General features: G+C 34.0%; 1 protein-coding gene across 1 annotated transcript in view; it reads left to right on the top strand.

Moving 5' to 3' along the window:
• The first annotated feature begins 2,511 nt into the window (after positions 1 to 2,511).
• Lipi (lipase I) overlaps positions 2,512 to 17,819 on the top strand; it is a 33,775-nt gene continuing 18,467 nt past the window's right edge. Inside the window, exons 1-6 of the mRNA XM_051191668.1 lie at positions 2,512 to 2,683; positions 7,529 to 7,567; positions 9,684 to 10,069; positions 12,469 to 12,577; positions 14,072 to 14,173; positions 17,282 to 17,371. Coding sequence (XP_051047625.1) covers positions 2,638 to 2,683; positions 7,529 to 7,567; positions 9,684 to 10,069; positions 12,469 to 12,577; positions 14,072 to 14,173; positions 17,282 to 17,371 — 772 coding nt within the window. The 5' untranslated portion in view covers positions 2,512 to 2,637. The remainder of the gene's footprint in view (positions 2,684 to 7,528; positions 7,568 to 9,683; positions 10,070 to 12,468; positions 12,578 to 14,071; positions 14,174 to 17,281; positions 17,372 to 17,819) is intronic.

Below are 17,819 nucleotides of genomic sequence, written 5' to 3'. Positions count from 1 at the left end.
ACTGATTACGTTCCTTAGCTATGTGTGAGACCTATTTCCCACTATCAGGCCCTTGTTTCCCCTCTCAATTGCAATTGCAGAGATATGCCTTCCTTCTACTGTCCTTATTTACAGGCATTTGATCAGTGTTTAGGGTCCATGGAAATGCATCCCATGTAAGACATTCCCAGATATCCAAGGACATAGAGTTACTACAAGCCCAGTTGTTTATTCATAGCTGCCTAGATGGATAGAAAAAAAATAAGCATGTCTTAGCTTTACCTCCCTGGCAGACAGAGAATCAATTAACCTAAACTAACTCTGCACTAAAAGATTCTCAAACTTCTTGTTTTATTAACTCAAGATTTTAGCTCAGAGATTTACTGCTCCCTCCTGTTTCCCCCAAGAATATAAAGACAAAGGTAATCAATCCATTTGTAAACTTTCCTGAAGGCCTGTGCTGCCACTGAGGCCAGAGCACTGGAACGAGCTATGTTTTGTTTCTCGTACAAATTAAACCTAGACACTCTCTGACTTACAGCTCTAAGGAACTGATGCTAAAAGTTTCTCTTAGCGGTTTTAGTTTATTACTCTGTGTGTAAATCTTATCTGCCTTGCTGACCCTGAGAAACTCAAGCCTCCTCACATTGTATTGTTAAAAGAATTACTGTTGCAAACATGTATACACACACACACACACACACACACACACACACACACACACACACACACACACACACACAGGGACCCCGAAGAACTGGGAAAGAGGTGAGAAGAACAGAGAGGGAGAGAGAGAGAGAAAGAAGAGGGAAGGGAGAGAGAGAGAGAGAGAGAGAGAGAGAGAGAGAGAGAGAGAGAGAGAGAGAGAGAGAGAGAGAGAGAGAAGGAAGGAAAGGAAGAAAGATGCAGAGGAGCAGCTGTGTGTGAGTCATTTCCTTTCCTCCCTCAGATTTTAGTTTTTTCTCTTATTTGTAGTTCCTTTTTTTTTTGAACTGTGAGCAAAAAATTTAAAACAAAAGATTTTGGTAGTTATACCCATAGATCAGTGCCTCACTTAGTCTTCATCAGAGAAACGTTTTTTTTTTTCTTGAATAAGTGGGAATTAACACAGAGACAAGCAACTGAACAATATACAGAGAGTACGTGACTTGATAGAAGTTGGTGCTAAATGAAATGTCTTCAAAAGCCCCACCCACCGAGGCTTGGAGATCTAGGAGGGACAGGAAGAAGAATTGTAAGAACCAAAGATGGTGGATAACTCCAAGCAAATAGCATCAGCTGTATTCCACAGGTCTGGCACACATATGAAATCACTGAGGCTGTAATAACATGCAAAGGGCCCAGCACTGAGAGGGGGAAGTTGACATGGTCCCACACCTAACCAAGAAGCTATTTGTGATTAATACCTGCTATCAGTCCAATTTTACTGTATTATTAAAGCTTTCACTAAACAAGTATTTTCAAAAAACAAATTTTGTTTTGAAGTTGTATTTGCAGAACAGCTATTGCTTATTCTTGCCTTCTCAACATTCTTTCTGGGACAGAAAATAAGAGGAAAACTAAACAAGCATGTGAACAGAAAATCAGTAATGATTTTTACATGTCTGTTTGTCATATTGAAAACAAAAATGTTAGTACTCAGCATCTGTACTGGCCTGTCCTTGGGGTTCTGACAGGATACGCCCTTAGCTGCAGCCACTAAGAGCACAGCCTGGGCACATTTACTACATACTTTTAAAAGGGCCCTGCCCACCTCCTCTCTCTTTTGTCTGTCTGTCTGTCTGTCTGTCTGTCTGTCTGTCTGTCTGTCTGTCTGTCTGTCTGTCTGTCTCTCACTCCCTCTCTTCCCCCATCTGTTCCTTTTCATCTCTTCCTCTCGTTTACCTTCTCCTTCTCTTTCTCTCTCTCTGTGCTTGTCCCCAGAGGCTGGTCTCCCTCCTTCCCTTTCACCTTTTTAAGAGCCTTTTTGAATAATAATAATAATAATAATAATAATAATAATCCCTTCTGCTTGAACTCACCATTGCATGGCGTCTTTTCTTTTGCGCTCTTTTTTTTTAATACAACAAAAAATATTTTTCCTTTTCTAATTTTAGCTCCAAGAGTCAAGCTAGAATCTAACATTTAAAAAATAACCACTATGCTTTAGATGCATAATGACAAAACATAAAAAGCTGGACAGCTTCATGGGTGTGGATTTTGTTATTGATTTTTAGCTCTGTAAAGAACTTAGTTTGTAATCAAAATGATGATAAAACACAACTTTCCCCAACTCTTTCCATTTCTGGCATTTCTAGCAACATATGTTTTTTTTTTTTTTTCTATGCTTTCCAAAAACATATCCTGCCATGCCACTTCTGAAATCCTGAGGTTAAGGAGTAAAGACATCTTTAATTAGGTTTCCCATTCCCTTAAATTTTACTTGTGTAGCTAAACATTTGTGAGCTATTACAGATTCTTTGGCTTAAACATGATCTCCTAACACAAGCCAGCAGGAGACAGCAGACTCCCTCACCTTTTGCAGACGGGGAGGAGCAAGAGTCATTTTTATAGAAAAGCTCGACCGACAGAGACCATCCTATCCAACAAGAACCTTAATGAATTCTAGAATATCTTTTTGGTGAATCCCAGTGTTTCTTTTACAGTTTCTGATTCCAAATGAGAATATACATTTTTCTGTGTGTGATGTGTTGGGTAAGATCAGGTAAGATGTTTATTAATCACTTATTAAATGCTTGTAAAATAATTAATATGGTTTGTATTCTGTTTTGCCTGCCATTATAATGTGAAAAATTGGCTGATTATGGTATTTACACTAAACCAAATTGCAATTAAGAGGGTATGTATGTGCACTTTTATACATGTACATGTGTTTGGTAAACTGAAGCTCTATGTTGTATCGATTTGTTGGAAATTAGAGAACAGCTATTCAACGAGGAAATAAATAGAAACATTCAAGATAAAAAGTGATTAGGCAGTAAGGAATTAGTTCAAGGTTTGAAAATCATGACTTACTATATATATTGCTTTCATTTCATTTCATTTCTTTGAACATCTTATGTTTGAAGAGAATTGTTGAATAGATAATTTATCAGTTGCAAAGCAAAATTATCAATACAGCTGGACTTTTCTTTTCCTTGTTTCACATAATACAAGTCTCAAACTGTCTAATGGTTGTAGTCAAGAACTTTAATTCTTCTGCTGGTTGGTAACTGTGATAAAGTTTGCTAATGTTAGTAATGTGACTTTCTATTTTATAGGTGAACTTCTTGTTCTAGCATGAAGAAGAATGACTTGTTGGTTACGGTTGAACAAGCCATTCTACTTTCTGTAAATAAAAATAGTAGCAAATTCAAAGTTGAGATAAATATTAACCCTCTGGTGGAATTTTGTGAAAGACTATTTTCTTGATGTCTTAAATGTCTTTAATAAATTCATAACTATAACTCTAAAAACCATGCTATATCAAGTAGAAATAAATATTTGCCTTTATTTTTCAGTTGAATATTTGTACTACTTGTACTTAGTTTATATTGTACATCTTATGCAGCGGGGTATTTTTTTAATGACGTGTAAATTATCAGCATCTTGATTTGAAAGCTAGAGAAATTGAACACTATGCCAGCAGACTTAGTTATCCTCTAATATCATAGTGTATAGTTATATTGATATCATTGTTTGTACACTTTAGTGTAGACTTTCAGGGGTTATTTCTTTGACTAGAACTAGCCAGTTTCCTAAGTTTCCAACAGGAAAAATAGAATTATAATTGTTAAATATTTTTTATTTCTGTCAAAAGTTTAGCTCATTTATGCTTATTACTAAAATAGAAAAGCAAGACTTGTAGATACAGCAAACAGGAGATGTAAAAATGGAAGACTTTTATCATTTGAAAGATCTTTTTAACAGATGTAGTCTTAAGTTTCATTCATTAAAAAAAATTGGAATCGATTTTCAATAGCCTATTCCTTTTAATCATCTTCCATCTGCTTGCAGTTTGTCTTTCTTCACTGGAGATTCTGTTCTATGGTGTCCATAGTTGGTCTTTTTTGTCAACACCAAACATTATTGATGAGGTCTGCACTCTACAAAAGTAAAAACATCCCAGAAATTAAAATGAGTACAACATTTAATATGTATTTATAGACTACAGGGCAAGGAGAAAGGGAGATAAACATATCTATCTATCTATCTATCTATCTATCTATCTATCTATCTATATATATATATTCAGATTATATTCACATATATTCTTATTGCAGTTACTACCTGCTGAATTTGCAGTTTTTGTTATTTCTGCTGTTCTTCTAATAAGGCCAGATTTAACTATCATGACATAGCTTGTAATTTCCTATGTTTTAGTCCTGTGGGAAACATATTGAAGACAGGTTTATTCAGCCCTCCTTTTCTATGTCATAGCTGAAAAAATTGACAGAGAGATTTGGAAATATGTTTTTCTAAAATTATAGACCTTGGTCTATGCTTTATAGCTTAAATAGGAATTTGGTTAAAATGCAGATCTTTTTTGTAAATTTAAATTTTTATGGTATTGCATACATAAGTACTATATTTAAATCATTTCTACCACATCTTCTCTCCTTTTATATCCCTCCTTTTATATCTACTATCTCACTCTTCATAATACTAAAGTACCCATATCATTCTTGCACTCCCAAGAAGCAGTGTGTAAATTACAATAAGAATATTATGGCAAAAACCCAGAGGCCGCACTCTTTCCATGAGATAACTGAATGTTAACAGTGATCCAGGGAAACCTTTAGTTCAGTATGTTAGGATGAGCAGAAGTATCTTCAAAGATAACTTGAGAAAGTGTTTCCATTTATAACGTGATGATCAGCTCTTTGTCCAAGTACAGTTCAACTAAGAAGCCTCTCACTAGAAGCATTACAGCTCTACATTCAGTTGTAGTACGTTACTACAATGTGTGACTAACTGCCACACAAACATTATGAAATTGGACAATTATTTAACCATCATCAGTTTGTTTTCATATATACAACATCGATGCATTATCTGCATATGTGTGTACATACATATGCATATGAGTGTGCTTTCTTTCTTTTTTGAGATTTTTATAGATGGGTACTGTAGCTTTGTCATTTCAACCTCTCTCTCTCTGCTCCAATTCCTCCCATATTCCCTTTTGTGTGACCTGTAGACATCTGATCTTGTACAAATTCACTTCCTTCACTCAATGACTGAAGGACCAAATACTAAATATACGTAAGGCAGGGCAGTGATTACTAAGGAACCGTAAGTCATAGTTACCATTGTATTTATGATAAAACTTATTTTAATTTATGAACTGAAAATATGTGTTTTTTTTTTCTAATAGACCTTTTAGAACGGAAGTATTGAGGGAGTGTGGGAAAAAATGCTTGGCTGTTTTATGATGTGTGCATTGTTCAGTGGCTTTGTCCTACACAATTATGGGCCTACTGCATTCTCAGCCTATACAACCCTGAAGGTCACCAGGCAGATGATGTTTTTAGCTGTTGCCAAGTGAGAATGAGTTTGAAGTTAATGACTGTAATACTAGATGAGAGAGCACTGCTGTGGCAAGACAACCACCCAGTTAAGTGAAATAAGCAAGAAAATTTTGTTTCAAAGAGGATGGAAATGGAATGATGGTTACTGGAGGCACTGAGGGATAATGGACGGGGGTGGAGGGGCCCTCCAACAGATACAACAGTACAGCAAGTGTACTGTGCAATGCAAGATAACAAGAGGACCTTGAGTGTAATCACCGTACATAAGTGGCAAACGAGGACACAGATATGAATTCCTCTAATTGGATCTTTACACAATATATATAGCTGTATTGAAACATTATACCCCACTTCTTTCTATTCATCTTATGTGTTCAGTTCCGTGGGTTTGGCGTTGTTATGTGTAGCACAAGAATCATTTTTATCAAGCCTCGTTATCTGCAGTATGGCATTCATTCGTCTTTTGCATAAAATGTTCCCTCCTTATATAGCTCTAAGTCCTTAACTTAGAATTGCACTGCACATGTAAGTTTTAGTAGAATTAACCCTGTATACATTTGGACCGTGGTTTAGCTCCATGTTTAATCAAATCTTCTCCGTTCTTATGTAAGATACTTTTGCCCTTCAGTATTTATTTTATGTGAGTATATATTTCTTTTTCTTATCTTTTCTCCAGTGTTTTGTTCATTTTTCCCCCTGTGGTCTTCTTCTCTTCTTATAATTCTCCCCCTGTACCCTCCTTCTTCTACTCTGCTTTCTTCTATTTTTAGAAGAACCACCAAATGTTCACCACCATCACCCCTTTTCAACTAGTTTAAAATAATGTATGACTTCTCATTACTTTAAAGTTTTGTATCAAATGCCACTGAATCCAAGTATTTTAAAATTTATTACTAGATGCATTCCTTTTCACTTGAGCTCCCAAAGTAGCTGCTTGAGTCACAAGTTCTGCCATGAGACCCAATCCTAGGCCTAGGCTGACTGGGTGTTGAGTTTGTCCTAGAATGGATTTAAAGAACCTTCATAGATAACCAGTCAAAATGAATTAAAAACACCCCAAAGCAACAAACAACAAAACTCCTCCCCCGCAAAATATTCAAAACCATATCAAAAAAAAAGTATTAGGGTAGGAAAAAGCTACCAAAAGAAAATAAAGGAGATTTGGAAAATATAAATGTAATTATAAAAATATTAATTGAAATTTCCATTTGTCTGTATATTTTAAAAACTATAGTTCATAATTTTTAGTACTTATATAATCCTAACCATATATTTCCTATACCAATTATTATAAATATACTTACTTTTTAGTATTTATATCCTTATTTTTAAGTTAGAATGAAATGTGACACAATAAAAAGCAATGACTTGTACTACTAATAATTGTTAAAAATAATTCACACTGTTACAGTAGATCCCCTTGTACTTTCTTACTCTTAATAGGATAATTATCACTAGGATTTTATCATTTTAATAATCCATATTTCTATTTGAAATATGCACATATATTAAGTAATGTGTGAAGTAATATTAATTAAATTTGAAGCAATTCTAATTAAAATTATCTTCTCTTGTTCTTTTTTTATTGTATATGTTTTTTTTTTTGTGTGAGGAGATTATTTAGCAGTTTTGAATTTATGTTGTTGGCCAAGTGTGTAGTTCATGTGTGTGAATGTATGTTTCTGTTTGATATTTGGGATGGCTTGAAGAAATGGTATATACCTGTAATTCCAGAATTTATGGAGTTGAGGTTGGAGGACCACTGAGAATAGGAGTTCAAGACCAGACCATTCTAGGGAAATAACTGAGACTCTGCCTTAAACAAACAAACAAAAGCAAGCTTTACTTTTGTATACTTGGAAAATTCTTAGATCATTACTATTCTGTATCCTTTTAAAATAGACTGTTAGTTACCAAGAATCTCCATTTAAAGTCTCAGGGGCTACACTTCTGTCAATCTGATGAACTGTTTCAAAAGGAAAGATTGTCATCATCACTACTCTGTTTGTAACCTGAATTTTCTGTCTTGGTATTTTTAGGGCACTTACATTTTCCATCGAAAGTCAATAAAAATCTTGGTGAGTTTGACTGAGTGATTTTTTTCCTTATAATTTGGTGAGTTTGCAAACCATGTTGTGCAACTATGTGCTTAGTTAATGAAGCAGGCCTCCTCCTCTCTTCCTCCACCAAGTGACTCTTCTCAAGGAACAGGAACACATTTTTCATTTGCATAATTTCTTTCCACCCTTTATCTTCATCTCTTCATAGTTTTAACACTTCCTTCTTTCATGTGTTCCTGCAGAGGGTGATTTACATGTTTTATTTAATTTTATAATGTGAATATTTACTATTGAATTGCCTTTTTTCTTAATTGGATTTCTAATTGTCCTGTTCTTTTCTTGATCCCCCCTTTTTAATAACTTTTAAAATTTACCTCAATAGCATCTTTCTCTTGCTCTTCAGATGACATTGTTTTGTTCTTTTCTGAATAGGAGTCCTGTAAAAAAAAATAGCAATTAATTCTACACCTGGAAATAGATTCAACATTTTTCTGATGACTATTTAGATGTCTTTATCCTTATTTACATAAAAGGAATTTTACTGCTTAATTACTTATTACTTCTTCTAGGACCAGATAAAGTCTAGCAGGACTTGTAACCAAGCAGCTCTTTGGATTATCTGATTTTATTTCACACTTGTCCAAACTCAGTGATGAATGAGGTTGATGTATATGACTCCTACAATTTGTTCAGCATTGCAAGTTCATATCAATCATGGGTTTACACATTCCTCCTTATATCCTCATTTTACTCTGGTACTTACTATTTATGCAGGATCAAAGCTCTTCCAATTACATATCCATTATCAAACTGGGAATATTATGCAAGTGTTTTAAGTCCTAGATTGACTTCTTTCCTCTGAATTACTGTGGCAATAAAGTGTCTGTACTTTCAAAATTAGAATCATCATAAGTATTCTATCTTATGTGCGATATTAAAATAATGTTTGTTCTCTTTTGTTTTCATATGAACAATTTTTAAATTTTAATTGCTGATTGAAGCTTATTAATGCCTTTAAAGTATTTGACAAGTACTGAAAAATTTATTTACTATATAGAATTACCAAGTTAACATTCTAGAAGTAGTACAAACTTATGCCCTCATAAAACTTTTATACTTATGTTTATTCCATAATTCACAATTCTGCAAATCTATGAAGAGCTAAATATAAAGCAGCCATTATTTCACCATCTTAATATAATTGCTGCTGTTGAGCATTTTTAGTTATTTTACTTTCTGGCCTTCATCCTTCTAGGATGGGAAGATGACTAGATGAATAGGTAGAAAGATGATAGATAGATGACTAGAGAAAGACAGATGATAACAGATAATGGTATTTTATTCTTTGTGCCACTGTACAAAAGTCTGTGATTAATATCTTCAGAATCAATGCAATTGTCTATTTTATTAATTCAATTATTATAAAATAATTTTAATACTTGCATGTGATATATATATATATATATATATATATATATATATATGACACATACACATAAAACTCCAAAACAGCATTTTATTATTGCATTCTTTCAGCATTTATTCATATGTATTTTGTGCATCTACATTCATCAATTTTATTGGAACGATTTCTCTCCTCTTTCTCTGTCCTCCTTTTCTGTGCTCTTTCTCTTTTTCTTCTCATGGTCTTGCTATCTCACCAAGGCTAACCTTAAACTAGTGGAATTTTTCACTACTTTTAAGTTTATAAGCAAAATGGTATAACATTATTTTTACTTGTATTAATATGAGTAATGGTGAATTAATTTTTCAAAGTATGGATATTTCTGTAAATCATTTGTGAAAATTCACGATAAATTTATCTACCTTTACTGCTGACCGTCCCATGTGATTAATAATAGCAATGATTTCAGTCTGACACATCTATTTTATTTTAAAGGAATGTTTGTAATTTTTAAACTATCACAATTGTTCATGTTTGTCATCATTTTTATCACTTATAGTTCAGGAAGTCATTTTGCTTGATCCATGTACGATTTTAGCATTGTAGTTACTCAGTAAATAATGTTAAAGAGGCAATGAAATAGAGTTCTCCTGTTCATTTGTATTGTATCATACCAATAAAACTGCAATCTTATCCTAATGCTCAGATTAACTTTTTTTTTCTTTACAGAGAATAATAAAACATGTCTTGAGTTCTCAAAATTAAATGCAATGAATTCCTTAAAAGATTTGTTTTCCCCCAAACTAAAGGTAATTCTGATGATGTATACAAGGGACAATCTAAACTGTGCAGAACCACTCTTTGAATCTAATAACTCCCTTAATGTACGTTTCAACATATCAAAGAAAACTGTATGGGTTATCCATGGATACAGACCATTGGGCTCCACCCCAACATGGCTTTCTAAGTTTACTAAGGAGTTTTTGAAACAGGAAGATGTGAATCTCATTGTCGTAGACTGGAACCAGGGTGCCACAACTTTCATTTACAGTAGAGCTGTTAAAAACACCAGAATAGTTGCTGAGAGTTTGAGACAATCCATGCAAAATCTTCTGGTAAGTTTGAGAAATTTGAAGTATACATGCTACATAATATATGGTTTGTTGTGACACCATGAAATTAATACTTTTTTCCCAGAAGCATTTGGAAGTTCTGCTTAGACATAGAGATAGTGATTTTTTTTTGCCTTGTTTTGTCTATTCTAAATAATAATTTTAAATGTTTTAAAAATGTGAAAGCTTTTTATTTTAAACTCTTAAAAGTTTAAAGCTCTTTTGAACTCCCAATTTAGGATGAATTAGTGATCTTATGTGGGGAGTAGATATTATTGTAATCTCATTACATTTTTCAGTCATCTTTGCTAAGAGCTAGCTAATGTGTTTGTGGTGAGTCAAATGGCAATTTGTAAATATATAAGGAAAAGGTTTCCTTTGGAAAATAGTCTACTCCCAACTCTGAATGCAGCTCTTGGTTTCGCTCAAGTCTGTCCTGCTTGAGATGGATCAAAATTCAAGGCTGGTTGGAGGTTGTATGTTTTTTGAATAATTTTTGTTTCCTTTGCCAACCTTTATGGTAGTTTGTATCTGACCTGAGAATTGGCAGCTATCGTAAAGTTTTCAAAGAAAGGTAATATTTTATTTCTTTGGGCATTCTTAGTTTTGAAGTCTGAATTTTTGTTGTAGTGAGCTTCCAAACCTATGCTAAGTTGAACTAGTATAATATAAAAGCCTCCATACCCAGAGTTTCTGATTGTAGAGGATCAAGGTTTGAGACTGTCACATTTAGTCTGTGTGAATTTGAGCAGTCATTTTACCTCTCTGCCAAATGTCTTTGTTTATACATTCCAAGTAACAAAATTCAATTGTATGTTACACGAATACTAAGTTAATACATACATACATACATATATATATGTATGTATGTATATATATGTATGTATGTATATATATATATAGGTTTAATCAAGGCATGACATTTACTAAACAGCATGCAAAATCATTTTTCATTATTAGTTTTGAATCTACAATTTAAAAAAATATTATGACCCAAGAGATAAGAGTCAAGTAGAGAGTTTAAGGAAAAATGATAGCATTTTGCTTGCAAAGGATTTATAGGCGCTGGGAGAAAAGCAGTCATAGATTTGTGGTTTGGAGAAATAACTCCTTCAGCTTTGGGGACATTACTTTGAGGAATTTGAAGAACAGGATTGCTCTGTACTGGAAAAAGTTCCTCTCTAGTTCTCTAATAATGGTGAAAGTTGAAAATCATTTTATGAGCCTTTGGACATCACTGTGTAGTCTGGACCATCACCAAGTCTATTAGCTTCATGGGAGTCTGTGGGAAGAAACAAACTCAGTGAGCTCACAAAGCTGACTGCCAGGGCAAACAGATATTCACACATCAATCTAAGATGTCTTAGATTGTTTTTCTGTACTATGTCACCTGTCATCCTGGCACCCACCTAAATCCAACCATGTCATTTTAACATTTCAAAAGAGTGACTTTTATACCTTATTGATTCTGCTAGGAGATGTTGAAACACTCTGACAGGAAGATAGAAGAAGGCTAGCATATATTTTGCAATCAAACTGATTCACACTTTATCTTAGTCCATTTGAGCTATTATAACACTGTAAAAATGGCCCTGTATGCAAAGACATATCTCACAGTTCTGCAGACTAAGAGGCCTAAGAGCAAGGGCCTGGGGATTCTGGGTCTGGCAGATATCATTTCCAGGTTCAGAGTTGGTATCTTTTCACAGTGTTTTTGCATGATGGAAGAGCCAAATAAACTTCTTTAGGTATCCTTTATCAGGACATTAGCCCCATTCTTGAATGCCCCACTCCCTACATCATAACATTGAGGTTTAAAATTTCAGCATATTAATTTTCAGAGGCACAAGCATTCAGACTTTAGTGACTTAAAATGCATTTTTATATGGAGCTTTGTACATGTCTGTAACTTCTGAGGCTGTTTCCTTAATAAGATGAGTATACACTGAATGTTATTTAGTTAGTATTTAACAGGTGCCAGGTGAAGTTTTGAGTAGTAGGATAAATATGAATAACTCAATGTCAATCAGTAATATTAAATATGAAACTTACAAAGCACACTTTGAGGTACTTAGTGCAAAATAAGTATCCAATCATGCCTATTATTACTATTTGGTCATTAAACATTTTGATAATTAAATATTATTTTATATATCTCTATATTATGGATGATTGAAACTTAAATTTGCAGGTTAAGTTAATGGTACTACTGGAAATGAATAAGGAAAAATCAGATATTTCAGGATGCAAGCTGAGAAAGCTAGTGTCTTTTCAAAGTTGCAAGTCCTTTCCTTATATCCCAGAAATATATTATATCAGAATCAATCATGAATTTCAGAATGTCACTATATTATGAATAATTTGTGATTACACAAAATATTATGTTCTATTTTCAATTACAGAAGCATGGAGCATCTCTTGACAATTTTCATCTCATAGGCATGAGCTTAGGAGCTCATATTAGTGGTTTCGTAGGAAAACTACTTCATGGAAAACTTGGAAGAATTACAGGTAAAACTAATATTTTTCCCTTTGAAAGCCTATTATTTTAGCACATTTCCCCACTAGATTTGTTTTATTTAAAACCTGAATGCACTGCTACAAACTATATTCAAATATTACTTTTTACTAGACTTTTTATTCTCCCATAGTGATTATGAAGAACATGAAAATCAAGTATTGAGTTCTGCAGCTTTAAATGTCAAAGACTACATAGGGAAATTTGTATCAGCTAAAAACATTAGCTATATAGTTCATTTTCACAAACACTATTGCCTTTTAATTATTTCAAGCATTCATTGCAATACCAGATAGATTAAAGGTTACTACTATTCAAGTGTGAGGCATGCTCATTCTCATATTCACTCAGATTTACACAGTAAACTTAGCTGTAGTTAGAGGCACCAACCACATGGTGCTACACAGATATCCATTCTTTGTGTGGATCAGGTTGTTAAGAATTTATTCATATCCACATTACTAGGATGCTTGTAATTCCAGCTATTTATAAAGGATAACATTATCTTAATCTTAATTAAATCTCATAAAAGAAAGGAAAGGTGAAGTTAGTCATATTAATACATGTACTTACTTACTAATTATTCTACTGCCACACAACCATAAAAGTCTAAAGACCAAAAATATAGATTTCTTACATTAGAAATATTTGTAGGAAGAGGGTTGCAGGGATCTCTGTCAAGAAAGCTAAAAAAAAAAAAAAAAAAAAAAAAAAAAAAAAAAAATAGGGACAGAAGAAAAGTCTGAAGTGAACAAGAGTTAAAGTAACATTGATTTATATAGGAATGTGGGATAGAAAACAACTGTGAATAACAGTTATTTTTCCCCTTCTGTCATGTGACTCTGGGAAATTGGATGTATCTTCCTCATTGAGCCAAATTTGCTTCCCAACCCTTTGCTATTAGAAAGTCATGATCTTAGAATCTTAGTTTAGAATTCATTCTACATAATATCACATTTTGTGGAATTTATAACATTCTTTCTTAAGGATGTATAGGAAACTCTTGGGAGAGGTGAATGCTAAGAAAATAGTAAATTTGTCTCATTCATTAACCTGAATAGGACTGATATGTAAAAATTATTTTAAGCCTATAGACAGATATAGGATGAGGCTATTAAGGTGAATAATTCAAGAGAGGTTCAGATGGTATTCATTAACTTTTTTCCTTCATCAGAAGGGATCCCAGTTACTATTAAATATAGAGTTTCATAGCTTACTCCATCTGCTCTTTAGATAAAAATGCTAAAATATCATAATATCCTATTGAGATATTTCTCCTGCTTTTGGGCCACCTTTGAAAGTTGCAAATAATATTTAAATAATGAAGATACTTGTCATTTGTCAAATTTAATAACTTTAGATAAGTTTGGACAGCTTTAAACAAAAATTGCAAATACTTATATTTATAATTGACATACTGCAAGTGTAAAATGTAACAAAAATAGTAAAAAAATAATTACATTAATAGTTTCTGTTTTGCATTTCAGGTCTTGATCCTGCTGGACCAAAATTTGCTGGGAAACCATCAAATAGCAGATTAGATTACACTGACGCAAAGTTTGTGGATGTCATCCATACTGATTCTAAAGGTAAAATAATATGTATCTATGAGTTTTGTGTTTAAAAGAAAAATGTGGAATGTAGATTCCAAGGAAGAGGTTGTAAGATATGGGAGAGCTGTGGGTAAAGTGTAAAATATTTGGGGTTCAGTGAGTTTTTTTTTTCTTTTTGCATTGGCTTCTGGCTTCTGGTGTTGTTTGCATTGTGTTTATTTATTTATTTATTTATTAATAGGTTCTGAGAAGTGTCTTATCACTGCAAACATCGAAAATTCATTTTAAAATAATTAACTTCATTTTATACTGGTGGTCATTGAGTTGGCAATATTTCTTGTCATGCTCAGTGCTTCTATTTAGGTTACTATTCATTTTTCTTTTATTGTGTATACCAACTCGAGCTGACACAACACTATAACCACAGATAAGCAGTATTTTTCTATAAGGAGAGGACAATTTGTCTATTGAATTTAATTGTCTTTATAAAGCTCTCTAATGGGATGTTGGTACCATTGGTTAGAAAATGTTGGATACATTCATTTGAAGAATTATTTTTTTCCTTTATTTTTTTATTTAATTTTATATAACAAAGTCCAATTAAATGAAAACAAACATTTATACACAATATTTGGGAATTTAGGCGTCGTTCTTTCCAAACTACTTCCTGCTGGTAAGGGGTGCTGTTTTGGGGGATTCGAAGAAGATTCAGGAGACTGTCCTGAAGTGTCTTTTTTTAATGACTGAATGAGTGAGTTTATTTAGTTGGATGGTGGTTTTGATGCCATTATGGATAAGAACCTGGTGATACTAACATTGGCTAAACTCTTCATACATAGCAGCGAGTCTCCTGATTACTCATCACTTCAATGTTATTTTCTGCCAGCATGTCATATAACCAATTTTATAGTTGCACTACTTACAATAATAAGAAAATAGAAGCAATCTATCCAGGAATGGATAAGCACATTTGGAAATCTATATAGCTATGAAGAAAAATGAAATCATGACAATTGCAGGAAAACAGGTGGAAAGGAAAATCATTATGTTAAGCAAGACAAGCCAATCTTAGACAAATCTCTGTTTTTCTTTTTGTTTTCCCAGTCTAGATTTAAAATAATATATGTGGGGGTTGTAGAGATGGCTCTGTGGTTAAGACCATGCACTGCTCTCGCAGAGAATCAGGATTTTGTTTCCAGTGCTGATATTAGGTTTTCCACAACTTCCCCATAACTCCAGCTCCAGAAGGTATCAAATACTCCTGGCCCCCACAGACACCTGCAGCCATGTGAATATGCCCAACTCAGACATATGAATCATTAAAATAAATCTTTAAAGTTATTTTATATATGTTTTTATATGTGTGTGTACGAGTGTGTAGGTCCTCAAACTACAAAGGGAGTTATAAGAGTGGGTGGAGGGACATTATGATAGAGGTGAAGGGGTAAAAGAGTGATGATTATAAATACCTGTAAAGAAAGGACCAAGGGCAACTATCTAGGGGAACAAAGGGAACTATTGGGAGGGACCAGGTTGTCAGGGAGGTCAGTTTGAGAGGAAAACAATTGAGAACAAATATGAGATACAATGTATGAAAAGCCATGAAACATCATCACTTCGTATCATAACTTATAATCAGAGAAGTTAATTTAAAAATCAAATCTTTAAAAGCTGTGTCTGCTATACACATCTTCCATGAACCAAAGGACTGACTGATCTAAGCTCTTCAAACTGGCTTGTGAGTTCATGATAAATACCTGCTGTTTCCCCCTGATGGCTGCCAGCCTTGTTTCTATCCTATTTCATTGGCACGTGTGTGTTCTGACCCAACAGGTGCATCTTATTTTTTGGCTTTCACGTTGAAATCCCTCCAAATAGCTGACTTTCTTTTAGGGCAGCAGTTCTCAACCTTCCTAAATCTCTGAGCCTTCTGTGGGGATATATTGTTTATGGTCCAATAAAGCTTGCCTGGAGATCAGAATGCAAAGCTATTTGCAGCTAGAGTAACTGGGTAACCCCAGGACTCAGGATAGAGAGAGAGAGACGGAGGGCTCTCTCTGAGTTCAAGGTTATCCTGGGATACATGAGAGTGAATCAGTCTAAAAGAGAAACAGAGCTCCTGCCTTTAATCCCAGTACTATAGAGAATATAAAGAGCTCAGTGTGGTCTCAGGGGGCAGTCTGAGGTTTGATGAGGATCAGTGCAGTCTGGACATGCAATCTCCTTTTTGGTGTAGCACCCCTTAAGTCTGAGCATTGGTAGAGGTGAGAGCTCTCAAGTGGCTGGCCACTTTGTTTTTCTGATCTTCAGCTTTACCTGCAATATCTATCTATGATTTTTCTTTATTCATGTTACACCTTCAATACAGTTCTTCATGTTGTGGTAACCCCCAACAGTAAAATTATTTTTGTAGCTACTTCATGACTATAAATCTGCTACCTTTGTGAATTGTGATGTAAACATTTGACATGCAGGATATCTGATGTGACCCCTGAAGGGATCCATGACCCATAGGTTAAGAACCACTGTTCTAGGGTCATATTTAGAACTCTATCATTCTTTGCTTAAATTCAACAAGTGAGTGAGTAGGTTATAGGGCTGAAAGAGGGGTTCTCCATTGTACAGTGAAGTCACATGGGCTTCTATGGAGTATGAGGGCTTCTAGTAGAATAATTGAAGATGGCCTTTATCTTATATATCCAACACCCTTCCATCTGCTTCTGACCCTACATGACCTGCAGTTTCACACGGGTAATGAGTTCAGAATTTGAACCTTCTCCAGAGCCCTGGAAATTTTTAGAAGATCATAAATCAGAGCCCTACGGCCTCATGCCCCCCTAGCTCAAATTGTCCCTATGAAGTCAACAAGCTTTGTAGGTTTTGCCCCTGAGTAAATCTAACAGCAGCAAACCCAAGGGAGTAAAGAATCACACTGGCCTGAGAGAAGGATGGGGAAGGAGGCAGGAAAGAGACAGAGGCAGCATTTGCTGAAGACACAAGAAACTAACAAAAATAGAACATAGCATTTATCATTGATTCAGTCTTCTGAAGAGCGAATCTATTCGATGTTAGCAGATTTTGTTACATACGGTTGCTCAAATAACGTTATATGCTTTATAATTTTATGGATGCTTTTCCCCCTAGGTTTAGGCATTCTAGAGCCATTGGGACATGTAGATTTTTACCCAAATGGAGGAAAACAACAGCCAGGTTGTCCTACAAACCTTTTTTCAGGTATATTGAAAGTAAATTTATTCTTTTTTCTTTTACTGAAAATAGATTTGTTTTCATACAATATATAATGTATTCTGATTAAAGTTACACATGATACAAAATGATATGTGGAAACAATTTGTCATTTAACTTTCTTAACTTGTGGATAATAATATATATATATATATATATATATATATATATATTGCTAAGGCGTAGTGGAGTTATTGGCAAGAAATAATTTAAATTGATACCATTCAATATGCATAGGTTACTAGCATATAAAACATTTGGTCAACGATGAAATCTTTTTTGTGTGGTTTCAATAATTTATGTTCATCATTTTAAGCACAAAGAGGAGTTTTAAGTCATCTAGGAAAACACATGTAGCTAATGTATCCTATAATTTGAATGTGATCCCACAATTTTGCACTTATAATCAGCATATAACAACCTTGACCACTTGGTT

The sequence above is a fragment of the Phodopus roborovskii genome, unplaced genomic scaffold, assembly GCF_943737965.1.
Source record: "Phodopus roborovskii unplaced genomic scaffold, PHOROB, whole genome shotgun sequence".
Taxonomy (NCBI): domain Eukaryota; kingdom Metazoa; phylum Chordata; class Mammalia; order Rodentia; family Cricetidae; genus Phodopus; species Phodopus roborovskii.
The sequence above is the reverse complement of the archived record's forward strand: the minus strand, read 5'-3'. Positions and strand labels throughout refer to the sequence as shown.